This window comes from Crassostrea angulata, chromosome 7 (genome assembly GCF_025612915.1).
Source record: "Crassostrea angulata isolate pt1a10 chromosome 7, ASM2561291v2, whole genome shotgun sequence".
NCBI lineage: Eukaryota > Metazoa > Mollusca > Bivalvia > Ostreida > Ostreidae > Magallana > Magallana angulata.
In genome coordinates this window covers 56441502-56454684 of record NC_069117.1, presented here as the reverse complement: position 1 = coordinate 56454684, position 13183 = coordinate 56441502, and the positions used below count along the sequence as shown (strand labels likewise).

The 13183-nt window shown below is 37.2% G+C and overlaps 1 protein-coding gene across 2 annotated transcripts; it reads right to left on the bottom strand.

Annotated features, from left to right (window-relative positions):
* Window positions 1-1037: 1037 nt before the first annotated feature.
* On the bottom strand, window positions 1038-11875 carry LOC128155576 (70 kDa neurofilament protein-like). 2 transcript variants are annotated; one of them, XM_052817348.1, is made up of 13 exons: window positions 11632-11875; window positions 11190-11359; window positions 10459-11073; window positions 8163-8349; window positions 6401-6496; window positions 5803-5964; window positions 5594-5719; window positions 5284-5504; window positions 4089-5086; window positions 2866-3017; window positions 2665-2769; window positions 2011-2127; window positions 1038-1660 (listed from the first exon to the last, which is right to left on the bottom strand). In XM_052817348.1, the coding sequence occupies exons 3-13, from the start codon at window positions 11055-11057 to the stop codon at window positions 1622-1624; spliced, it is 2802 nt and encodes a 933-aa protein (XP_052673308.1). In that variant the 5' UTR covers window positions 11058-11073; window positions 11190-11359; window positions 11632-11875; the 3' UTR covers window positions 1038-1621. The 2 variants fall into 2 exon arrangements, with proteins under 2 accessions (XP_052673308.1, XP_052673309.1); XM_052817349.1 differs by lacking the exon at window positions 11190-11359.
* Window positions 11876-13183: the final 1308 nt, after the last annotated feature.

Below are 13183 nucleotides of genomic sequence, written 5' to 3'. Positions count from 1 at the left end.
GTAGAGGAGCAGAGTGGATCAAATTCCATTTTGTTAATATCTTGAATGTTTAACTTGACCAGAATTTAAATTTCATTGGTCAGTAACATTTAAGATAAAGAGTTCGGATTCTATCTTTTGTAAACAAAACTCTAGGCCTTGTTTTTGTTAAGCTAAGAAGGTTGACTGGTTAACAAAGAAGCGATCAGATCTACCTTAAATTTTTATACATGATTTTTTAGCTATTCTTGTATACTATTATCAAGTATAGAAAACATTCATATATTTTGGCTTCAATATTTTAATATTTTTCTACATCTTTATATAGATCTCTTCTTTTTAAGGACGCAAATATGGTAGTCTAAAATGGCCGCGACCATCGGCCCTCTAAATAAAACCGTTTATCGTACTCGGCACTGAAATAAATATTATCAAGTAAACGAAATTTTCAGTGCATTATTTATAAACAAAATCAAGACTATACTGTTCCTAAATTCATATTTTTATATATTGCTTATAATCTGTTTTTAACATTCAAATGTTGGTCAAAAATTACATATGCTCAAACTAACTGTTGAGGACATAAATATCGAAAAATTAGATTTTAAATCACCCTTCCGGAAAAGACTTTTAAATACTATAGACTAGTAGACTAACCCGTTTTCAAGTATTGTTAACCAAATGGCATATTACTATTGATAGGTCATGTATAGTATTGAACAGATTTTTTTTATCAAAAACTACAAACTCAAGTAATTTCAAATTTTACAGAAAACGTCCAATTAAATCATTCTAAAGCACCCATTTACACATAAAGCCTAGGATAAGTTTAAATCTAAGCGTCTCCTTGGGTTTTGAAATTTCGAATATATTGGTAGTAGATGTTTTCAGTTCCTCCAATTTCTGTCGAGATGGACTTGGGAAGTAATAAATAAACAATTAAATGAAATTGAAAGAATTCTTCATTTTCTTAAATAATTCCGTTGTATGATTCTTTTTTTTTAATAATAAGAGATCAACCTTAACATAAACCTTGTACATACAAAAACATGACACAATTCATTTGTCTTAGAAATTTATTACTAAAGATGTCGGCAAGTAACAGGCAGCAAGACCTAAGTATATTCGTGTTCTATCATTTTACATTTATCTCACAAGCAGTGGCACAAAGAAATGACAAAGATCATGTTTAATATAAACAGTAGCGGAGAAGGTCATGCAAGTCTTTAACTGCGCATGTCCCTCCAAAGTTCGAAAGAGGAGAAGCGTTAGCTAATTACAAAACGCTAGGAAACCAATACATTGGAAAGACACAGTCAGCGTACAAAAAGTAAACATAAAGTTTGAGTAATAATTTAACATCATAAATAAACATGGCAGTCACTGGTCTCAAAAAAAACTATAGAAAATTATCTTTAAAAGGGCTGGCATATACAATGAGGTTTTTTGTCCATGGAAGACAAACTAAAAATACACTACAATCACAACCACTGATATAAAAACACAAAAAGCGTCGACATATTATCATATAATTAAGTACATGTAGTATGGAAGATTAAAAAAACATTGTCCACATTCTTAATTCACAAAGCAGTAAGCCTGTTGCAGCATTGCAGTAGTTCTCTAACGTTCTGTAATTCATTTAGTTGTAAAGTGTCTTCTGTGTGTGTGTTGCCTTCTCCTGAAAAATACAAAACGGCTTATTTCATAATCTTGCACTTACTCCTTTAACCTATTAAAAAGGTCAGGAAAAATAAAAAAAACATTAAAGAAACAGATGTTCAATAGGAAGCTGGATGGTCAATAATTAACCTATCATACCAACCTTAAAAACTTAGTACATGCGTATGAGTTTTAGCGATAAACCATATTATTTAGAGAACAAATCGAAATATTTCAGTAATAAAGCTTGTATATTTTCCTCTTAATATTTTCGGAGATCCTTGTCTAAAGGTTATAAGCCCTCTTAACTGACTTCTAGAACAGAGTGAATTTGTTCAGTAAGTATGATGGTTTAATTACTGGGCTTACCTCGCCGCTCTCGTTCAGAAGGACAGTGGTGACCTGGGATCCTACGCCCCATGAGTCATCGTCCCTGTATACCAAGTCGTTAACACTGGCGTCAGCAGCCGAGCCACGGGAGTAGATCTACAATAAACAGATAAAGGGCGTCAGGACAAGTGGAGTAATACACAAGTATAATGATTGTCATCTTAATACAATAACCAAAAACAGAACAATGTGCAAAATACAAAGGTTTAAAGCCACTGCTTAAGGTGGTATGGGATACATGTCGTTATCAATGTGGATCAAAGTATATTTTAAGTCATAATACTTTTACCGGTTTAGAATTTTCAGATTTTACAATATTTAACCAAAAAGTACGTTAAGATTTAAAAATTATTTGGAAATTTAAACATTTCAAAAGTCTTCCTGGGATTCGAACTCATGACTTACAGATCCGTAGTGAACCCTCTAACCTAAGCTGTTAAATGACGAGTTTGGGAAAGAAACTACTAGTATTTATAGAATTATACTTGATTTATTGTTTATTTCGATAAATAATACGTCATAACATGGAGATGTCTCATACCACCTTAATTAATGAATGGTTATCTAAATTTAGATCTAAAATGACCAAAAACAGAGTATACTTATATTATTAATTGGTTAATTTTCCCTTACCTTGACAACTTTGCCGGGTTTAAGAGTAAAGTTTCTAAACATGTAGATGTAATCTCTCTTGCCATCAACCGTTCTCTTCAGCTTCCATCCATCCATGTTAACTTCCTGTTCGAAGTAGTAAGTGATACATGTAGTTATAAATCAGAGAAATTGATCACAGACATTTTTGTTGAAGCATCTTGTTTTTACTGTTGCCCTTACCCTACGGTTGGCTCCACTGGTGGTGTTCTCTATGCTGATGTATTTTCCCTCTGGACAGACTTCAGAGATGGTCAGTGGTCCGTTAGCTGTTCTCTGGAAGGTTGTCTTAGCTGAGACCTCCCCTCTCATCATCTTCATGGTTTGGTGCGATTCTAAGAGATTGGCATTATACAGGATTGAAATACATGTATTATGAAAAAATCCGATTCATTATGTTTTTAAATCGATTTTAAATTTGAAGATGCATGCAATGTACATAATATACGTTGATACACTTTCTTTTAAAAGTTTATACATGTATACATTTATAAGGTTTATAGAAATATATGACTAAATGCCGGTATGATACAAATAGCGATGCAATTGAATATATAAAAGTACATTTATGTGTAAAGGTTACAAATAATTTTAAAATATTGCAGAATAGAAAACTTAATTATATATGTAGCATGCTCCACCTATCACCTATCTCCAATTTAGTTACGATGGCACGTCGAAGAATAATTGTGATAGTATGAGACATCTTTATCAATTAACACCATTCCCAAACCTATAAAGAAACTAAAATGAAAATGACATTCAGTGAATGTATTTGATTTCTACTGCCGCACCCGTATTAGTAAGAGTGTTAATGGTCTCTGTAGTCTGGGATACGCACCACCCTTCTGCTCATAGCCTTGGATCATTTCGGACAAGTGCGCGCCACCCCGAGTCTGGGAACTTGTGGTCTGTTCAACAAAGCCTCTAAGTCCCACCCTGTGTGCATTGAATAAAAAGCTGGTTGATATAACAACGACAAAATACAGCAACACGGTGAAGACAACATGTAAAGAATCTACAACATTGAGTGGTCGCTAAACCCAGTGAGGTCTGAAACTTAAAATATAATGAATAGCAGATACACAATATCAAAAGCTGCACAGAGGAGGACAAAGCATGCGTCTGGGTAGATATGATATTATGTGGCGATGTGCACGAGTTACCTCCCCTCGGGTTAACCTCATTATCATGAACTTCAATGGAGTCATTTACATCAGTACGAAGCCTCAAAATTGGGTTATACCTAGTATGACAAATATGGAATCATGAGTAGCACATGAATGGTTTAAAAGGAAAAAAAATAAATAATAAAAATTAGTATTAAAGGTGACAGCACATCCTGCTTAAAGCATGCATAGTGGTGATTGTGGAAAACAAAGTGTATCCAATATAGTGCATGGAACCTTCGTCGTCATCCCCAGGTTCTTTTGCATCCCCATTCACTGTAGGGGTTTCTTTCTCTTGCTCAATGTCTTGTGAATCTTTCTTTTCATCATCTGTCTTGTCTTCAACCTTATCATCAGTCTTATCGTCTAAGTTATCGTCAGTTTTAACATCAGCATCATCATTAGTCTTATCTTCTTTTACATCTTCTTTAACCTCGTCGTCCTGGTCCTGGCTTTGGTCTTTAGATTCTTTTTGTGTGCCCTCTGCTTCCTCATCTCTTACTTTACTATCAATCTCTTCAGTGTCAGTTTTATCATTCTGAATGTCTTTCTCACCTGAGTCTTCTACAGGTTTCTCTTCACCCTTTTCTCCATCATCCTGGTTATCATTTCCCTCTTTATCATTAGCGACACCAGAGTCCTCAACCTCTCTCTCTGGAGTTTCTTTCTCATCATTTCCTTCGGCGTCCTTATCATCCACGTTGTCTTCTTTCTGGTCAGCTTCTTTTTTCTCATCTGTGTCTTTCTGTTTATCACCCGTTTCTTTGGTTTCGTCTTTGTCCTCACTTTGAATATCTGCTTCTTTGCTTTCTTCTTTTTGTGCCTCTGTAATCTCTGTAGCTCCTTCTTGTTCCACCTCATTTTCACCAGCTGTGTCTGCATCGTCTCCACCTTCCACCGGTTCTTCTTTCTGGGCGTTGTCATCTTCCGGATTTCCATCGTCGGCTGTATTTTCCACCACCTTTTCAGTTGTTTGTGGTTGTTCGGACTCTTCATTCAGCGGGATTTCCACTGCAGGGGTTTCCTCCTCTAGTGGTTTGTTGTCTTCATCAGGGGTTATGTCTCGTTCCGCTCTGTCGTCATCCATATCCATTTTGGGTTCAGGGACAGGTTTAGGTTCAGGGAAATCCTGGGGCTCCTCGTCTGGTTCAGTGAAATTGTTTGGTTGCATTCTTTGGGTTCGCCATGATGGATGGCGTAGAGCAGCTACGCTTGCAACTATGCCACGAACATATCTAATATTTGTTTGATAAAAGTAAAGTAGCCACATACCACCACCAGCACGACAGCATTAGAAAGAAACAAATAACAAACGTTAGGGTCTTGCTCCACATCGTCAACATAATGTATTACTGATAACATAGTGATAAGGACTTAACCAGTACAATTAAAATCATGAATTTACTAAATTTTAATACTCAATATAGCATACCGGCTTTCTTCGGATTCCAGTAGTTTTCTGTAAGCGGCAATCTCGAGTTCCAGGGATAATTTGTGGTCCATGATGGTCTGCAGTTCTTGTAGAATGCCTTCCATCTCGGCTCTTAGGCTGGTGATCTCTTCCTTAAGTCTTGTTGTCTCAACCGTGTGCTCGGATTCAATTGTTTCATATTCACGGAGGAGATCTTGATATTGTTTCTCTAATAAGGCGTTCTAATGAGAAAATACCCAAACTTTCTTTGACAATTTTATTTTATAAATTTCAGTGGAGCTAGTGTTTGATTTCATTATCTGTTACTTACTCTAGCTTCTAAATCGGCAAGTCTTCCCTTTTGGTCGGAGATCTGTTTCATCAGTTTCTTGTTCTCCTCCTTTATGTGGGTAACTTCCATGTTCTGTTTGGTAGCCCCAGTACGGAATTCTTGGATCTGAGAAAAACAAAACATCAATCATGCATGCCCAAATTCACAAAGAACAGACGATATTCATTCAGCCGGAGGTTGTGCCGTACCTTGAGGTTGTAGAAGCCCTCCATGTCCCCTCGGATCTGGTCCACCTTGTTGTCATACTCCTTCTGGATGTCACGGATGGCTTGAGAAAGTTCCGACTTCCAGAATTCCCGATTCTCTTCGGTGGTGTCCCGGTAGGCAAGGGCAGCTAACTCCTTCAGTTCCTGTAAGGACAATCATAATGGTTATTCGTCATTGTGATAATAGGATATGCTAATGTGCTTATCGACACTTTAATGCCTGCATTAATGTGCTATAAATGGTGATAAGCAGCCACATTCCGCTGAATATAATACTAGTAGCTTTAGGATCGTATTTCCCACACCTACACTGTAAACTAAAAGTAAAGCAAGATTTCTTTTTATTTCCCAGTTGACAGCTCGACTAATAAACGATCTAATGTAAGATGGTATATCATTATCATTAAAACCATATTATGCATTGTGCTTAGCCTAATTTTGCGTTTTCATTTTCATAATGTTGCATTGTTTTTAATTAAAACAAAAACATGGACAAAAACCATGATAACAAAAACATGTACATATTCAATAGGTAGATCTTATACATATGTATTACATATTTAAGCATTTTTCTGCTTACCTGTTCATGGACCTTCTTCAGGAATTCAATCTCCTCCTCCAGGGTCTGTCTTCTGTTTTCGGCGTCGAGGTGGGCAAGGGTTTCGTTGTTCAAGTCCTGGAAAAATCAAAATGGTTTAAAAGTCTAATTACCTATAGACTGGACTAGACTAATAAAAGTACCCATTTAAGCTTGACGAGGCTTCACAGAGTTCCAGTTAAGGTAGACATGTTTTATGCTCTGGGATTGCAATTAAACTTGTTTAATGTCGAAATGGATCGCCTAATAAGAATTTTATAAGACTGTACTTTGATTCCCGACTGGTTAAGTGAAATAAACCTCCTATATTTGGTTCCATTAACAGGGGTTTTACATAAAATATAAACAGATGATACAGCCTGCAAAGCCTTTGCCATAAAGTTTGTAGTTAAGCCATAACCAAGGTCTTATTTTGAATCAATAACCGTTATTAAATTTTCTTCACATGTCGGCGATAATAGACTTGACCTTCTGACCCATGCGACTTATGTGGAGCATGAAAGGACATCGCCTTATACTGATCAAGTTTCCATTTCTATGAAACAACAGGCTGCATGTATTTGGGCTTCATAATAACGGCTCGAGCTTCGATCGAGGGATTCGATCACAAGCACAAATACTTGGGTGGACGACTTTACAATACAAAAACGCACTGAAAACCAACTACAGAAATCTAATGGATGATTATGATGCTGTCGCTGCTTCATTTCCTTGACGCGAATTTGTGCTGTTCAGAATAATTGATAAATCGGAAAATGCTGTGCAAGCAAATCATCACTGAAATGTTTAGAAACTGACGAAGCTCAAACATGTAATAAACTGCAATCAACAGATACCAATACAGCACGAAGTGTAAAATAAAACGTTTTGAATCGGATAACTGTCCTTACATTTTAGCTGCCATGATACATCAAATTTTTTTAATAATATTTTTTGGTGATATACCAGTTTTCGCTTATACTCATACTTCAGTTGCCAAATCTACGGTATCTATAAAAATGCTTTGAAGTTCATCATCAATAATAGTCTACATGTTAAAGTGTCTGGATGAGCGAAGGCTATCCTATATAATGCTTATTTAGCCATTTTGGCACGGGCTCCCGGTTCGATAAGTCTGGGTGGGGAATTGCCAAACTGATTATTCCAGCATCGTTAAACAATTGCCAGAGATGGACATCGAGGTGAAATGTTAATAAATAATACATTAAGTCAAAACATATCTACAAATTACACAGAGAACATCCTCCAGCCAGTATTTCCAATGCTTTGAGAGTATCGTCGATGCAATGCCAAGCATAAGACCCAGACAAATACTTTACTTTAGGGTATTTCACTTCTAGTGATAGTAATTAGCCTAATCGAAATTAAATGGAAATGGTCATTAGACAGCAATATTAGTCCTCATTGAATATGAATATTGATGTTGATGTGGGGAATGTGGACTCCAGTCTAGTGCATCAATGTACCAATAGCGCTATGATACTCAGCTAATCAAGGACAAATACTATCCCTATTTTTCTGTCTTTTCTCCCATAAGTTTAGATTTTCCCCTAAGTCATATTCGTTTGATGTGGTACCCTATAACCTTTGGCGATTTTCATAATTTTACAGGGTGCCCTTTGACCTTTCACTATAATCAAGGGTTGACATAAGATCATTGATAATATTCGCCATTTTAACAGGTGGCCTTAACCAGCTTCAGCGATAACCCCCTCCCCCTTTTTTCGAATTCTGTATTACTCACCAGTCTGAGTCTATCGACCTCGGCCTCCAAGTTCTTGATCCTTTCACGGTCACGGCTTCTGTCCGTCTCCAAGGAGTCCACGGTTCGGCGGAGAAGGTTCACTTCCGCCTCGAGGTCAGATACCTGCTGGTTCAGCCTGGCAATGGTATCTCTGTCTTGGTTGCGGTATTTCTTGGCATCATCCAGTCTGCGAGACAAAAGAAACCATATCTATATCATTTTGTTATCCTGTTAAATATTTCACGAATAATCATATTGATAGTTTTTGTGATGCAGCGGATGTAAAGGTGACTTATGGCTTTATTATATATGCGATAAAAATTAACATTGTAAGTAGTTAAGTACTATATAGGTAATGAAGAGGTCATTTATACCCTCAAGCCAAGATTTAATGCTAATGCTGACAATCTCATTGTCATCGTTATCTAGATTTTATCGCCAACAGGTGCTGTTTCGGAACACCTCGGATTCCTGCCCGCACGGATCGGTAGCTCTGGGCATCGATCGTTGCTGTTCTCTAACGGGATCGATGCTATCTAAAGGAGTCTGACAAATCCAGAAATTATTCACACTTTGTTTAACTTTGTGCGATTTTACACAAAATTACTGAGGCATAGCAATGCAGATTATAAAATCAGTCTATGGGAAAACTCAAACTATTTTTTTTTCATTTTAAATTATTATAATTTTATACATTTTCCCTTTTCAAAACGTTTTGCTTTTTGTGTTCAGTGAAAAGGTTTTTCATTACATAATAGTAAACACTCATAGAACATTAGAATTACAAAAATTCCTTAAAGCTCTGAAAAACTACCCTATCATAACTTTAACTTTAACGTTAATGTTTCAGTATTTACTCTAAAGTTTCGCTTGAAGAATCCTGGATTTAGTTATTGTTTATATAACACGCTTTGCATAAATACTTCTAAATCAATGTTCATTGAAATATCCGATTTGAATCGCTTTTTTAACCCCCAAGGCCAAGTCAACATTCTATACACTTTAACAGTGAAATAAAAATCTGTTATTTACTTATTCCTACCTAAAGTGACACACGAAGCCGAGCTTTGAAATGTTAAATCGCCCCAGAATATAACAATAAAGCTTGTGCAATTATAGAGAACCAAAGAAAACTTGACAGGATTTACTTGTAAATTGAGTGTGTTAAACATGCAAGATTTGTGAACAGACTGTGACGATGTACGGGGATTATTAAGTAACACCTGAATTATTCGTACATATATATGGACTTTGAAGTAGTTGGATCAAGGCCCTTCCCTTAACCTCTGTTGAACATCTGAGTTCACACCGCGGTACCGGGTCCGCCTTGATAAATGATAGCTGAGGATCTCTCCCATTTATAACTACATAAGAAACTGTCCCCCACGGGAAAAGGGTTAAACGATGGACAAAATTCATGTAGGATGTTTTGTTACTTTTAGCTTATCCCCTCTCTGTGTATTTCGTTTTTCCGTCTCGTTTTCTATAACGAGTCTGTAATGTTAACTCACCGTCAAAATAACCGGTTTGACAGCAATACAAATTCTTCAAGCATACATGCGGGGTCGGGGTTCATTTACATTTTAAATGTGTGTTTGTTTAATTCTAATCATACAGAAAGTTTCGGATCAGATCAAACTGTTGTCCTATTTATTTTATTTTTTAAAGACAGCGATTTCTGGGTCGCCAGGTAAAAACAGGTGCCCCACGCCCCTCCTAACTCCGGTCCCCCAAAGGATTTGATTTATTGGTCATTTAGACACAGGTAGATCGTTAAGAATAATGCAGGCCAACGGTAGATCAGGGACTTGGTAAGCGGATGAATAGAAACTGGTATTTACTTTGTATTGTTGTGCAACATAAGAAAGAAACCTCGCTGTAGGAACTACTTCAGATTTAGTTGACATACGCTACACTTTCGCTTTCTGGTCTCCCATTACTTTAAGTCATCAAACTACACTACTCGTATTTAACTATGAACAGCAAATGTTAGATCTTCATGAAAATTGATCAAAATTTAACATTCTCATAAAATTTTCTCGCTAATAAAATTTGACAGATACATTTAGGAAAGCATGATATAAATGCATTAATGGAGACAGATATCTGTCAAACACTCCAAGAAACAGCACTACAAACGAATCCGTCAGCTGATTTCAATTACATACCCCAAAAGTGATTTATGGTTTTGAAATATAGTGCAAACAACAAGATATGAGAGTGTTGACCCCCGCCGGCCTCTGACGGGGTTGAGATGGCTCTACTTGATTTACCAGGTCTATACTTATATACTTACTGTCTTTGCATGTCCTGCATCTGCTCTTGCAGACTCTGGTTCTTGATTTCCAGGTTTGTCTTTTCCCGGGTCAGGTCGTCTATCAGTTTCCGGGCCTCTGCTAATTCCGACTCATACATTTGTTTCACAGCACTAGTTTCCTGGCCCCATTTATCCCTCAGGGTTTCCAGTTCCGATGCTAACTTACGGTTCTGGGCCTCCAAGAACCGGACCTTCTCAATGTAGTTTGCGAATCTCTCGTTCAGTTCCTGCATGTCTTTCTTTTCCCTTTCTCGGCTATTTTTCACCGTGGACACTCCGGTTGAGGACACCTTCTCGTATCCCCCTGGTCCCAAACCAGAGTCCATTTTGGACCCATAGCCGTATTCCACCGTCCTGACATACGAGGTTCCCCCACTGCTACTACCCCCCATACTCTGGCGGAACCCTGGACCGGTGGAGCTACGCTGGATGACGTTGCTCCGGCGCGGGGTGATGCTGGACCTAAAGTTGACGTCCATGTGATCCATTGAAGGTTTATTATCAAAACCACCAGAGGACCCCGAAGAGGACTTGATGACTGTCCTCTTCTCAGTGACCGTTTCCCTCGTCTGAGACATGTCGATGAACTATTTCCTACAAAGTGAAACAAGAGGCAAAAGTGAAAGCAGGCCTTCCTTACTATAGGATGCAGCAAGGTTGGTTGCACAGATTAAAAAGACCGACCGGAGAGGGCAACGTATCTTATATACCTAACACAGTAATAAGCCTCCCAGCTAGCGCTGACTCCTTAACTTTCCAGACACAGTTTCAAATGATACCAGATTCTACCTGCAGCTCTTCTATATATTATGTCAGGACTGCTGGAGTAATTTATCAAGCGTTCCAGGATTGGCTTCAGGAGTCACGTGGCTAAACTTGGCTGTCCAAAAACATGTAGATATTGATAGTATAAACAAATGTCCAAATTTACACACTTGGTGTAAAAATTTATTACCGTCAATTATCTGGAGTACGGCCATTTCTATATATGGAAGTAATCCGCGTCTCTGGCAACGCCCACTATGAATAAACATAGCAAACCTCTATGTCGGCATTTCTGTATCGCGGTCCGGACAGACAGACGTTTTACGAAGAGAAATGACAGTAGGGAGCTTCCAGAACATTGATCAGATGTTAATCATGGCTACTTACCTGTAGATACTCCCCAGCCCGCGGCCTATCTCTCCCAGCTTCACAACATGTCCTTTGATATGCCAGATTGAAATTAATTCGTCCAAGTCATATTTTCGTACGCTCTGCGTAAACAGGAATGAGTCAACCGTGGCAGTCCCTTTATGAATGAATTAAACTGCACCGTTGTATTGGTCCCGGTGAATGTCGCTGGATTACGAGAGAGTGATCGGCCGGGGAACCCCGTAGTAGTGCATTCCGTTAGCTCTCTGCTCTACCGCCCTCACAGACAAAACATATCGATCTGACAAAAAGTGGTGGTGTCTTTTAAATTGACACAGACACTTGTTCGTATTGTGACGAGTATTTTAAATCATCATTTTAAATTGGACTGTTTGTTGATTTTGAGAATAGCTTATCTGAATAGCAACATACATGAGAATTAATTATGTGTATTTGGTAGATTTATATTAATTTATCAAATATATCAAAACATTCCAGGAAACTAATATCAATTTTTCTAAAGGTCTACAATATAGATATTTAATCATGTAAAAATGACAAAATATTTGATCTAAACTTTAATACGTATCTCAAAAAAGCATCCCCAATTATATTGGAAAGACACATTTAAAAAAAAAATATTTTGAATTTTTTTTTTGATTTACAATGGAAATTGATATTCCTGTATCAAGCAGACAGATAGACAGGCGTTTTAATTGTGGAATCAGACAGACAGAATGTAAACTTTCTGCAGCTGACAAAAGCACGGGACAAAGAGCTACTGGTCATTTTAGGTCAAGCCCACAGAATATTCAAGACGCATTACCGATATAAATGTGTAATAACAGGAAATATAGGGTATCATTTCTTGTTGAAGCATAGGTCTTAGGTTCATATTAGTTAAGCTTGCTGAATAATTCATTGAATGTGTACCTATTGTATAATGAATGCTGGAGTAAAAGTCAAATGCCGAGAAATGAAATCGATAACGACTTCTATAAAACAGGCAATTTTGCATGGCTGCATAACGCTATGTACAGCCGCAAATCAACATTTTAGGTTTGATTGGCTAGATAATCAGTGAGTTGATTTCATTTACGTAATATTTCAGACTTTCAGCATCTTAACATTTTTTTTGATCGAGAATTCTTATCAACTATTCTTAAACACTCGGCCTGAGTTTGTTCCTACAATGTAGTCTTTCGCAGAATTTGAATGTTTGATTTAATTCTATTTATTGCATTTTTCACAATGCAATTTTGGATTAAATTATTAACAAGTAGTAATAGATCGATAATAAGCAATTTTCATATAATTTAACTGAAATCTTAATATGTATGAAGTTGGTTTCTGACCATCAATCAAACTACTCTCTCTCTCTCTCTCTCTCTCTCTCTCTCTCTCTCTCTCTCTCTCTCTCTCTCTCTCTCTCTCTCTCTCTCTCTCTCTCTCGTTTTATTCATTCATAGAATTTATTTGGCTGGTTGGCAAATTCGGGAAAGATTAAGACTTTAATCCTAGCCATTAACTGATCAATATCCTCAATATTTTATGATACCATGTAAAAATC